Source organism: Acartia tonsa, chromosome 7 (assembly GCF_053477335.1).
Source record: "Acartia tonsa isolate MP-2025a chromosome 7, ASM5347733v1, whole genome shotgun sequence".
Lineage (NCBI taxonomy): Eukaryota > Metazoa > Arthropoda > Copepoda > Calanoida > Acartiidae > Acartia > Acartia tonsa.
Window position 1 is genome coordinate 17,962,936 of NC_137266.1, and position 14,429 is coordinate 17,977,364.

General features: G+C 30.7%; 1 protein-coding gene across 2 annotated transcripts in view; it reads left to right on the top strand.

Annotated features, from left to right (window-relative positions):
• Nucleotides 1-14,429, top strand: part of Cda5 (Chitin deacetylase-like 5) — a 166,838-nt gene that overhangs the window by 134,851 nt on the left and 17,558 nt on the right. For both annotated transcript variants that reach the window (XM_080167747.1, XM_080167748.1), the window contains exons 16-17: nt 4,168-4,219; nt 10,602-10,686. In XM_080167747.1, coding sequence (XP_080023873.1) covers nt 4,168-4,219; nt 10,602-10,686 — 137 coding nt within the window. The remainder of the gene's footprint in view (nt 1-4,167; nt 4,220-10,601; nt 10,687-14,429) is intronic.

Here is a 14,429-nt window from a genome sequence, read left to right on the forward strand (position 1 = left end):
TTTTGAGGATTGCACTTCCGCTCTCAGGGTGTCCATCTAGAATATTTTCCACCTGGAGCCCAATCCTTGAAATTATATAAGATCAAAAATAATTATTTAAATAATTCCTTATCTTTGCTTTTTATGCTTCTTATATAAATTATTTTATTATACTTTTTACACCTTCCGTAATACTTTTAAGTTTACATGTAATGTAATACATGCTTTTCAAAAATCAAAAAAACAAATTTGGCTAAAAAATGAGACACATGAGTTTTGCTTTTTATCTCTTGTTACTGCCGACTATGGATGGGCTAGGAAAAAACAAAGATTAAACCAATTTAAAATGAAAGATATTTCAAAAATAATATAAAATTTAAATCAACACCTTCACTTGCAAGTTAAGGAAAAGTAAATGTAACAAGTCTAGATTGATATAAAAATAGTACCTTGTTTCAAATATCAATGTTCTTATTTTACCAAAAAAAAGGATACTTAGATTATCTAAAATATTAGGTCCCCTAAATACATAAATGTCTATTTCCTTTTTCAAGACAAATCTCTCTCAATTTCCTGAATTCAAATAAAACTGGAGGTTTTGCGCCTTTTTGGTGTGAAACACAAAATAAAACTTTTAAAAATTTAACTTGAAACAATGAAGAAAAATATTTTGTTTGAAACATCATTCTACCAACCTTACACACTTCCTTTTTTTCCCATTTTTGGACTCGTGGGTCAATTTTAGCCAAGGATGAAAGGATAGGAAAATGAATGATAAATTAATCGTTTCCCTTCTACTGCTTTTTGATAGGGAGTGAGGGGACATTGGGCTGTTCATTGCAACGGCCCCCTTATTTTTTTCTTAATCTTACCAACTTTGGGGACTCTTGTTGAATTTTAATCGGTTGGTTCATTAAGTTGATTGACGAAAGTTTTAACCACTACTAATTGTAATCTAAAGAAGGGGTAATTTTGTGTATCATCATTTAGGCTGAATATCAATTTATGTGCCATTGTATTATTCTTTAGATCTCGTGCTTTTACTAGCTGGAAATTCTTGAACGAATAAAGCATTGAATATTCATTTACGGCCATTGTCTTATCCTTGCATCCCCAATGGAAGCCCTATCTTCATAAAGATAATTTATATTATACTGCGTTGCAATCAAGAATGTGTTTTTTCAAAGTAGAACTTAGTATGAAATTATTAATTGAATAGAGAAAAGGTAGATGCAATTATCTACAACAAATTATTTACCAACTATTTAGTAGAAATCATCATTATCATTATCATTAGTAGAAATAAACACTCCTTCGGAGGGAAAATTCGTTTTTCGTACATTTCTTTCTCCTTTTTTTAATTCAGTTCCAAGATAAAATAATACATTTTCTCGTATTCATTTGAATCCGGTGGATAGGAACCGGTTCTCATGAATACGAAAAAACTATGTCTAGCATCGTATTATATCCAGTTTTCTACGAATATAGAAATGTACAATCATAAGATTAAAACTAGTTTTTTTAGCCGGTGCCTTCGGCACCACGGGGCTATAAAAACTAAATTGTACATTCTATATCCGCGGAAAGCCATTTATAATACGATACGAGAAATAACTATTAAAAGCTGTTTTATTTTTCTTAACTTGATAAAGTAAACAGTTTAGCTTGTCCAATGTATTTATAGAGTAGCTGCAAAACTAATAAACTACATTGTCAAAAAGTTTAACAGTTTTGGACATTTATCTAGTAAAGTTGTAAAGATATACAAGCACAAATAATGCTTCTCTATATTGTCTCTATATCAGTTTATAGACCATCAAAAATTTGCATCACAATTTTTTTGGTGCTTATAAAGCTTTGAAACACCCCTTTCCTTTATTTTTATATTTGAGAAGAAAGGAGGGGGGATGTTCCCATCCCTAAAACCTTCCGGGCTACCCAATACCAATATAGCCTTACCTAACCTGACCTAATTGTAATAAACAAACAAACAAAATACTACCCCCCATTCTACACTCTTATTTAGATTTTTATATTTAAGGAGGGATGGAGGGTTCTTTGCTCAACGGGCAGTTTGAAGGAATTTCAAATTTTTTGGCTTAATCTTTACTGGTGAATGAATTATACAGCTTATATGGCCCTTATATAAAACAAAGCTACTCTATAATTATATTTTTGTTGATATGCTAAAACAATGGCTACTATGGCAGTTGAAAAGTGTCCAGAGCGCCAAATTTGACCTAAACAATTTTCTTTTCTTAAAATATCATAGTATCATAAATTTTATTTTAAAAGTTGCAATTCATTACAAAAACGCCTCCAGCCTAAATTTTAGTGAATTATGCAAAAGTATAATTAGTAAAAGTAATTAAGCTAATTATTCAACATTTTTAGCTCATATAAAAACAATTAAGTTTGTCTAAATCACCGCGGGTTGATTATAAGGCAGTTTTTAGCTTTTTTTTACATTGTTGTAGTAAAAAGAAACCTATATTTACTGGTTATGGCAAAGCTAATTTAAAAAAAAAAATTATAAGTTTAAAATTTTTGATAATATATCACTGAATATGACTTTTGGAAGTAATTTATGTGAAAAACTTAGTTTTTGAGTGTATGTGCTTCTTAAGATGAATTCTACATGAGACTAAAATGATAATTATCAGGATATACATTTCTAGAGGTAAAAAGAAATGTAAATATCCAGTGCGGCTTCGAAACCGATTAATATAACCGCTTGATTAGAACCTAAAATCCATATTTGGCATCGTATTATAGACAATTTTCCACGAATACTAAATACAAATCTTCATGTTAATACCAGTTTTGTTTGCCCATGGCATTTGTCTCCTTTGGTGTAATCTTGTAATTTTTCATTTTAACATCAGCGGAAAGCTGTTTATAATACGATGCTATAAGTAACTATTAAAAATGTTAGCAACTTTATTACCATAATCAATAAGAAGTATTAGTAATTTTGACTGTAAATTATAAAAGTTAATTATTCGTTGGCTTAACAACTTTGGTTACTTTGATCAAATCTAGATTGGTTGGTATAAACTAGAGCTGGATCTTGAAATCATTTTAGTGGTGAGCCAGATCGGGGTGAGCCGAATTTCAGCCAATCACAACGCGGCATTTCAAAATTTTCTGTGCTCTCATTAGTGGAAAGTTGGCTCACCCCGATCTGGCTCACCACTAAAATGATTTAAAGATCCAGCTTAGTTTTCCGGTTTTAAAATCCAGTTTCATCTAGAGAAAGAGTAATTTTGTTGATCATGAATTTGTATGTACAACACTTTATTGTTCATTGTCTTATCCCTTTAAATCCCTTTTAAAAAAGATAGTATGGTTTATTGATGGTCCATTAAATTTTGATATTTGACATACTTTTCCTTTTTTCTCTCCTGAGTAATTTACTGTTCTAAATATCACCAAATAATAATATTACTCTTGTTCATGAGGTGGAAATAGAGTGATAAATCTAATTGGGTCTGTCTTATTGTCGTATTTCCTCTCTACAATATATGTATGTATGTAATAGATGTATTACCATAGATGGTCTGTCTTATTTCCTCTCTACAATATATTTATGTAATAGATGTATAACCCTAGATGGTCTGTCTTATTGTCTTATTTTCTCTCTACAATATATGTATGTAATAGATGTATTACCATAGATGGTCTGTCTTATTTCCTCTCTACAATATATTTATGTAATAGATGTATAATCATAGATGGTCTGCCTTATTGTCTTATCTCCTCTCTACAATTTATGTATGTATTAGATGTATAACCTTAGATGGTCTGTCATACACAATAATGAGTCAAAATTTAAACTATTCTAGCAGATGGACTTATTTCTTTATGTTTAGAAACGTGAAATTCATTTCAATAATACCAGCAACCATATGATTTTCCGAAAGCTAGATTTTCCAAAAGATTTAAATTTTATTACTGATTGATGTAAATAATGTGGTATATATAAATTTGACATATTTCTATTTCGTTCCAACCAATGTTATTGACGGATTGTTCCTTCGCTGTGTTCTTAATGTTCTAATTTCAATAAACTAGGCATAGTTTTTTACTAAATCTACCTCTTAGGTAAAACTGTTTCATAGATTTTAACCGACATTCATGAACAATTAAAAGGAAATGAGATTAGACTAATCTATTTATTTTTCATAGGATGGAAGATGTTCTATGGCTGATGCTTGCAGTAATCCTCCAAATGCCGAAGGTAAACTTTCTTTTTATCTCTCTCTTTTTCTTTCTTTCTCTCTCTCTCTCTCCACCCCCCTCTCTCTCTATGTATCTATCTATCTATCTATTTATCTCGTTTCTTTTTATTCTCTTTCTCTCTACATTTTTACACATCCATAAGCAAATCTATCAATCAATATAGAATAAAGAGAAATGATTAATACACAAATATTGTTTATCTACCCAATCTTTCAAGTCATTATACACAACTTTTTATTAAGGATGTTTAGAATAGATACAATATAGACCTTTTTTGTTGCTTGTTTGTCGTCTGTCTATATATTCATGTTTGTTTTTAGGATTAGTCTTCGGTTTATTATTTATAATTTTGTTATTCTGTGTTATTCATTTATGTTTCTACTAGCGGCTATGCCCCTTAAGGCCTCTAGGGGTACTTGAAGAGGGGAGGGTCGAATTTGAAAACCCAATTTATTATTTTAGATTTGGAAAGAAAAATTAAAAAAAGAAAATTTTGTGGGGGGAGATTTTTTTTCCAGGGGCGATTTTTCTTAGTAGGGTGGTGGTACCCTCCCCTAAAATAGTTATAATCCTTCCCGGGACCTATGAGAAGCTACCCTGTTAAAGAACCCGATCGGTTCGGCGGTTAGCGAGATCCTTCGCTACAAACACATAGACACACAAACACAAAAAACAGACATCTTGTTTCTTTAGTATAAGGATTATTATTATTTCCTTCCTCATCAATAAAAAATCAACTTGTAAGGTTTATTTGGACCTTATGATGATACAGATGATAACATTTATAGACAAGACATTATAGACTACATGGCAATAATCGAGATGTTTTTTCATCGATATACATCGACATTGTTACCAACATTCGAATTATACACCTAGGTATAAACGTTGTTTTAGATATGTTATGAATGTAGTTTTAATTTCTATACTAGCGGTTGTGCCCCTACATATTGGGATATGTTTGATTTCAACATAAGACGAATTAAAGACAAATTGAACCTTCATGGTTTTATGATAGAAATAAATTTGCTGTAAAGTTGTAATTAAATTCTTAATTGAAAGTAGAAAGTCGAAAAATGAACATATTCAAATTAATATAGAGAAGCTCATGTAATCTTGAAAATGGGTACTTTTTTAGGTTCTAAGCTATTTTTACTTTTACGCTGTTGCTCTATGTACAATTGAAGTTCTATGTTCGATTTTATAAAAAAAAATCCATGAATCAACATTTTAAAAGCAACAGGCATATTAGAATAATAAAATCTATCTTCCTGTCTAGCTATGTTATGAATACATATAGAACTTTTTCTCTAATTCTCTCTCTCTCTCTCTCTCTCTCTCTCTCTCTCTCTCTCTCTCTCTCTCTCTCTATATATATATATATATATCTATCTATCTATCTATCTCTCTATCTATCTCTCTATCTATATATCTATTTATCTTCCTATCTATCTATCTAACTATCTATCTATCTATCTATCTATCTATCTATCTATCTATCTATCTATCTATCTATCTATCTATCTATCTATCTATCTATCTATCTATCTATCTATCTATCTATCTATCTATCTATCTATCTATCTATCTATCTATCTATCTATCTATCTATCTATCTATCTATCTATCTATCTATCTATCTATCTATCTATCTATCTATCTATCTATCTATCTATCTATCTATCTATCTATCTATCTATCTATCTATCTATCTATCTATCTCTCTATCTCTCTCTCGCTTTTTGTTGTCTAGCAAGGGTTCAACTTTTTATTTTCATTAGAATCCATTGTGGCTAATGAATTGAGGATCAAAAATGTTTTGTGGGCCTTTCCTATTTAGGTAGCAGGGCTACTCAATAATTGAAACTGTCCGTGCGTAAAGTATTTATAATTTTGGGATATAAGTACTAATTAACAAGCAAAACAAGAATGACAACATCCATTAAAACAAAGATCTTAACAAAACAGAGATTTAAAAATAGCATTTAATATTTAACATAACTTGGAGGTTTGAGAAAATATTCCATATAAATTTATTGAAACTGTTTGAAAATAGGAGGTTTAATATGGACATACTTCCAGTTTAAGACTTAATTGTAGAGATTCATTGCTTATTTTATTAAACCTAATAGCTCTTTATTATTAAAGTAAGATATAAAAAGCTATGCCCCCCAAACGTTTAACTTTCTTATTATTAACAATTCTATTACACTTTTTTCAAATGTATTCGTTATTACTGCGCTACTTTCGTTTATTTTCACTGTTGTTTTGTGTACTTAAATTGAATATGCATTATTTTGCCTACATGGAAGCCTTCACATGTCGCGGAGTTGTTTCTTTTTGTGTACACTAAAATTTGTAAATTCGTAAAGAAAATAGTTTAAACCCATCAAAAGACCTGTCTGAAGCTCCCATAAAATGAAAAACCTAAGCGATTGAATCATTATTGATATTTAAACAGCTGTTTAAGTCCTACTATTAAGTAGCGTAATTAAAATAATATACTGTGCAGTTTAATGTTTTGTCCAATTGTACCCTTAGCGAGGTGTGTATTTTTAAAGCTAGATAAGCTTATCTTTTTGTGATTTTTTCCAGCTTTACCACGGGTGCAATCCAGGAAAGGAGTGGGCATAGTTGGTGGAATCAATATAATACCATTTCTCAATAATTGAAAGTAAAAATTGGCGGTTTCTATCATGTCACTTATGAATCAAAAAAACGTATTTTTGTTTAGGGGTTATTTTAGGTTAGGTAAGGTTAAGTAGATACTATAAGAGCTTTGCAGGGTTAGTTCTATAATAGTCCCATAGAGTTGAGCCAACTGCTGTAGTTACAAATATATTTTTTCAGTGGTTTTAAAAATATGTTCGAGTAAAAGCACCAAGAATTTTTGAAGGCAAATTTATTTTGTGATCATTTTCCTATCCCTGCGTCCCTTCCTGCAATCTATGCATATACACAAACTAATACCCATGAAAAATACCCAGTGAGGAGAAGGACATGAGTTTGTAAATTATACTGGTACCCAAAGCTATATTCATTGGCTTAAAAACTTTGGTGACTTTTAATTTAATCTTGATTTAGTTGTATATCCCATAGTGCCCAAACTTTTCCACCAATGATTTCAATCTACAAATCAATCTTTAATTACCTATGTAAATATTCTTGTTCAATAATTAAATTAATTACAAATATATTCTAATAATTTGTGTGTAATTAATCTGACCACTAATTAAACAATGAATTTTAACATGTTGATACTAGTTTTACATGTTGATAAATGCATCTTTTTTACGGTGGCTAATTCTCAATTAAAAGCTTTTAATCTATAATTCCTGATTGTTGAAATGAATATAGAATAGGTGGATATTGGAGAGATTTTCGCACACCCTGATATAATTTTTCTCCAAGCTGGACAATATAACGATACCACCTCCCCCTTAAGAATTTACCCCATCCTCTCCTCTGACCATAGAAGAAAGTATTGACCTATATCTGAGTATATTAGTAACGAAAGTTTCATGTCACAATATACATGTATTTCTTATCCATTACCTAATAATACTGTATACTTATATTAATTTAGTTTTATATTAATATGACAATAGATATATCACAGTTTAACATATTTAATATTTTTCTAAAATGATGGGTTTTTAGGTTTTAAAAAAAGGTCACAAAAAGGTTAGGACATCTTGTTGTTGAGGATTTTTTTGATGTATTAGAAGAAACTGTATTTGACACAGGGACTAATTTATACAACACCATCTTTTACAACATTTTCAGGGATAAAGGGATGCAACTTTAGGAAAGATAAGGTATAAAACATATTTAATTTGAAACGCTCCTATAGGCCTCTAAGGGCACTTGATAAAAGGAAAGGGGGTGAGGTAAGTCGACCCATAACTTTATATTTTTCTCTTCTGTGGGTGATTTCAATTGGGAGAATGGACCCTCCCAAGGCCCAAAAGAAGTTTAACTGAAAAAGATAACCATATAGGTCCAGCGGTTAGCGAGATCCAATCTAAATATAGACATCAGTTAGACTTCCTACTACTTTTATATAAGGATTATGAGTGAAAAAATTTGAAGAATTTCACTAAACATTTTTCCACTAATTCTTTGGGATCCTTTATCCCTGTGTTTCATAGTGTGTATGAAATACTTCATTTTACATATTAAACATTTTGACCAAAAATGGGTATAGAGACAAAAAGGTTATATTTATGATTAAGATAGCAGTAAAAATTAGAATATAGTCATAATGTACATAGCACCTTTTTTTGGTAGTGTAGCCGCTATAATTTATACAGTTTTATTCTATGTCAATTTTAATAACAAGAGAACAAAAGTAAAACCTGACTAGCGGTCGCACCACAAACATCAAGGAGGGGGGGGGGGTAATAAAAAGCCTAAAACCATCTCCGCATCTATTTGAAAGGTCTCTAAAATGGATCAAGTTAATAAGACTATCGTTATCGTTCTTGCAGAAGAAACATAAATTGCCCAAAAATAACCTATTGAATATATAAATCTTACTATTTTTAAAAAAAATAATATTTAACTTGTATTTAATTTCCTACTTAGTAATAATTGTCCTTGTTTAATTAAGTATGATTTTCTGATATATAAAATATTTTTTTTTCATAATAATAATTACGATCTTCAAATAAAAATTTGTAAATATTTAAAAGTATTAAATATTTACATTTTTATCAAAGTTCATGAACTTTCGGTGATGTAACTTTAATCTTTATCTAATCTTGTAAGATTATTGTAAGTCAAGGATTAGCTTTAATCCCCCCCCCCCCCCCCCCCACTAAACTAAAGTTAAAGACAAAGGAAAGATGATAAATTCTTTCTTTTCCTCCCCTTCTTGCTACCTACATACCTTCGCCTTCAGTAGTAACGTTGCTACTATTTGTTTTGGCTTTAAAAACGATAAAGCCTTTTTTTTAAATCTTCCTGAACTCTAAATCATAAAAGTTGATATTTTATATTAATAGCTGACATTTGTAATAATGATTTCTCGAACGACGAGGTACTATGTTATGAACAAAGAATATCTATAATTGAGTCTTAAAATGTTAATATATCATCATCATTAAGCATCTTACATGTAAATAAGATGATTTTTTTGTATAGACTTATAGTCTCTAGATATTGTTAAATACTGAATGCGTCCTTATTTTTATATGTCATCAATGTTCGTTTGCTCGTCTGATTTATTTTGCACGACATATGGATGTTATAATTCTTGTTACTTTATCACGCTACTGAGATACCTATCAGCAGGGATGGAGAGGGCAGCAGAAATATAAATTATCAACAACATTTTATCCCCCCTCTAATGTTTAATATTTACCAGTTATATAAAGTGTATGTAGAATATACTTGGATATGATGACAGGGGAAAATTGTCGTCAGTTTAGGTTGCTAACATGGACACCATTTATTGGTCAGTTCGTACATCCAGTAGAAGGGGAGGAAATAGGATGGAATGTCATTTTAGCTAGTTACAAGAATAACTTTATTAGAGTACATGATAATCTGGTGTAAGAATCAAGTAATAACAAATCTAATTTTTATAAGGAAGAATAAAACAAAGAAAATTTAAGAAGAAAACTTAATTTATCACCCATTATCCTATCCTTTATCCCCGACAATAAGTTAAGGATAAAGTCTCACAGTTGAGTGAATATTTCTTCACAAATTTAAATTCCTCTCTTCATCTGTACTAGCATCAGGGATCTTAATGGATAAGACAATGAACGGTGAATTGAAATTTTCAATGATTATAATAAGATTTATATCTTCTGTTGATTAAAACTATTGGTAGGAAAGTTTAAACAAAGTTAGTGTGAACTAAGAAATGAATAAACAAACTTGTTAAGCCAACGTTTTTGACATGTCTCCTCCCTCCTTGAATGTCATTGTCTTCAAATTTTAGCATTCTGTCATAACCAAGAAGGGGTATTTCATCTGAAGACAAAGCCCATATTATCCTGTTGTGACGTCATAAATTTTGGGACAGGGAAAGGAAAAGGGAAAGGAGAACCCCATTTCTTCCATCTCCTTTAAAAATATTTTTTCCTCCCTTTCCTTCTCCTATCCCGAAATTTATGACGTTACAACAGGACAATATGGGCTTTGTCGATAAACTGTAATGTCTCTAACCTAAGACCAACAAATTTGATCATAATCATTATGATGTTTTTATTTTTTTATTTTAATGCTTGTTTGTTTATCTCTCTCTCTATCTAGCTATCTATCACTCGCTCTGTTTCTATCTTAGGTAGGGAGGGTACATTTGACTGTAAATTATACTGGTACCGAAAGTTTTATTATTCAATTACAAATTTTACTTTCTATCTTTTTAGGAGTGTATTACATGATAATGAAGAATTTCCAACGCCATTACAATACAAACAGAGCTCCCTTCGGACTATCCTATCATCCCGCTTGGTAAGTAAAGCTTTTATTTTCGTTGCTTGTCTATATTCCAACAGCAACAAACCTGTCCTAGAATGCAAGGACAATTTGTTGCTTTTCATATTTCAAAAAAATTTAAATCCAGCTTATTACAAATTATTTTGCAACAACATATTATGTATATTAAAGTAAAATAATAGAGGGGGATTGAGCTATATGTAACTCTATTAATATGGTGGGGACCCTTTCCAATTTTTTATTAGGTCTTTGAAATTAGCCATTAGCGTAGGAAATAAAAACATACCCGCATCACTACAAAATAAAAGACAGTTATTAGCTAGTAGTCGAAAAAGGTCTCTGCCACTTTGGTCAGATAGTTGTCTGAATTATACAACTATACTTTTATATTTATTTTATATATGGATGTGTCAAATTATCTGTATCCATAACTTTTCAAGTAAGCTTTAATTACTAGAATATATCACTTCTTTGTATAGGTTGTCAATTTAGCAAACATAATATGAAAAATCATCCAACCAAGTTTTTGCTATCTTTAATCTTTCTTATTGATAGCACAGCTACTCTATAGTTTGTTTATTTTTTCATACGAAACTTTTTTCACTTTTTAGAGGTATATTGTTGTAAATTTCCATGTCGAGCATTTTTAAAACATATTAAAGGTAAGGGGAGTTTTTTGGTTTGTTCCTTACTTAAAGGTCAGGTTAGGTTATGTACTGGGTAACCTTGCAGAGATAGGACACAGCAGTTATAGGTATAGGAAAAAGAAACTGCTCCCCCTCATATTTTTTATTTATAAGTTAAGTTAAGTTGAGTAATGTGGGTGGGGGGGTTTATTGCTCGATTCACTTTGTGGAAAAGCTCCATTTTTTTTGCTTGTCTTAGGTTGGCAAGCTATCAATCTCAATGGGCCAAAGTTGCTTTCTTCAATACGTCACCAGGACTCTTTTTATGGAAGCTCTCATATATTGATAGGCATACCACAAAAATGGCGATGGTGTTTATTCCAGACTACTAAAAAAGGCCATAATTTATTAGCTAAAATGGTATCTTAACATTGTCTATACTTACTTTATTTCTTTTCTTTTCAAGTTTAACCTTTTTAATATAAAATTTTACATACGGTTACCTAACTGTCTAAAAGGTATTAAATATGATTTTTAAATAGCTTTTTTGTTGTTGTAATGAAAAAACATCAATATTGACAAAGAATCCATAAATAAATCAATATCTTTGTCTTTTTTTCATGATAAGTCCTTAAATTTGCCAATGATAAATTGGATGATTTTTTTCTTACTTATTGTCCAAATTTTCAACATGAAAGCTTTGTCTTTTGTTTATCTATAATACAAAGTAGCTTGATGTATGTCCGTCTGTCCGTCTGTCCGTCTGACCGTCTGTCCGTCTGTCTGTCTGTCCCTTAAGATCTCGGTAACCACTGAACCGATCGGATTCTACTCTTCAGCGAATATACCTACTGGTCCTGTGGTGGTTTTAGGCTATTTTTTTGGGGAGTGGGACACCCCCAACCCCCCCAAAAATAAAAAAATCCAACCCCCAAAATTTTTTTTTACATTTTTTGTAAAATCTCAGTAACTGCTGATCAAATTGGGCTCTACCCTTCTGGGAATATACCTACTGGTCCTCTGGTGGTTTTAAGTTATTTTCTTGGGGGGTGGGACACCCCAACCCCCCCAAAAATAAAAAAAATCCCCACTTCCAAAATTTTTTTTTTTTTTTTTTTTTTTAAACAAAAACCAGTAATTGGGGTGGGGGAACCCCACTGCAACATGGGGCGAAGCCCCTATGAATCTCCCCCCCCCAAAAAAAAAATCGAAATATTTTTTTTTAATTTTAATTTTTGTGTATGCGAACAACCTAGGTCAAATTTTTACGAATTGAAATTTTTGTGTATACGGCAAACAACCTGGGTTTAATTTGTACAAATTAAAATTTTTTGTGCATAAAGCGCACAACCTGGGTTTAATTTTACCACAGAGTAATTAAACAAAGAATAATTTTTTGAATATTTCTATTAAGGAGGGTTGACTTCCCAAAACTATATAGGTCGAAGCCCCTAGAGGCTAGGGGCAAAGCCGCTAGTCCATTTAAAAAGTAATAATATAATTTCTTGGTATTAATAATTTATAATTAGGATTAGCCTAATTAAAAAAAGGTCAAATATATGTATTAACGGCTGGTGGTTTATCAATCATTTTTTGAAATTTTAGTCTATCTTCTTAATCTTAAAATTAAATAATTTTATATAAACAACTAGTAGACTTTCAATTTTATATTTTTAAAGTGAAAGAACATGATGGTTTATCTTAAGATTGTGGTGGAGCATTCCCCAAAAATGGTTAGAAACCTTACCTGGATCTAGAAAAAGCTACATTTTAAAGGAGAACCATATCGTTTTAGCGGTTTGTGAGATCTTACATTACAACATACAGCCAGACACAAAAACCGATAGACATTTTGTTACTAGTATATATAAGGATCGTATCAATTTTTAAAAGTAAAACAAAATATAAACATTATAAGCAACTTCGAAAAGTGTTGTTCTTAAAACGCAATCTTCTAAGGGTGGATAAGTTTTAAAGTTTTACCACTATGTGGTTTAAAAATGGAACATTATTTGACCAAAATGGATGTTCAATTTTTGATTGCAGCTTTGATACTCAAAAACTGGGTTTTTGAGCAAAGTTGCTCTTAAATTAAATGCTTTACATAAATAGACTAAAAAGTGAATATTTTTTTTATAGAAAAGCAATGTAACTGAGTAGATGGATAAGTTTTTTCTTTTGATTTTGCCTTATTAGCTCTCCAGAAAATAGTAGACCTAAGTAATCTTTTATTTTTAAAAAAGGCTTCCATACACTAAATGCAAATACTTTATATATACAGGGTGTCCCTCGTAAACTGGTTTTTTTGAAACACTTATTACTCCCTTAATATTTCAACTATCTTAGTAAAATAAAAAGTATTTGGCAGCCTACTACTGACCATTTAATGATATAGTGATGAAAAATCCGCAAAGTTAACAGAAAAAAATCTACAAGGTAATACATAACATGCTGATTTTAGTGATTATAAGACTAATCCACAAGAAAAATATGCCTTAGTTAACTTTTAAAGCAGCTGGTGGTCAAACGGTGGATCACAAAGACTTACTCCAGACATTATAAGAACTTGCATTGTAGTCTAATTAGAATATCTGGTATATTTCAGGTTCTTGTGTGCATTTGAAGCAAGCTCACATGAAAAATTAACAAAGAAGATCAATATTATGCCTATTTTTACATATTGTTTACTTATATTGCACTTCAGATTCTTGAATATTGAGAATTTCTGGTATTTTATGTCAAGTCTGTTCTATTTTCGTGCTTAGAAAGTCTGAGCTACCAGCTGTTTGGACCCTAACTAATCTTAAAGTTCACAAAGGAAATATTTTCTTGTGGGTTAGTCTATATTCAATAAAATGAACCTCTTATGTAATACCTCGCAGATTTTTTCCTGTTTATTTTGTGGATTTTTCATCATTACTCCATAAAATGGTCAGTAGTAGGCTGCCAAATACTTTTTATTTTACTAAGATAGCTCAAATATTAAGGGAGTAATAAGCGTTTCAAAAAAAACCAGTTTATGAGGGACACCCTGTATGATAAATTTGTTTATATATTTTTTGAAGCCACTGTGTTTGAACTGACCCAGAGATTTAGAGGATACTGGACAGTAAAGTACACTAGTACCCAAAG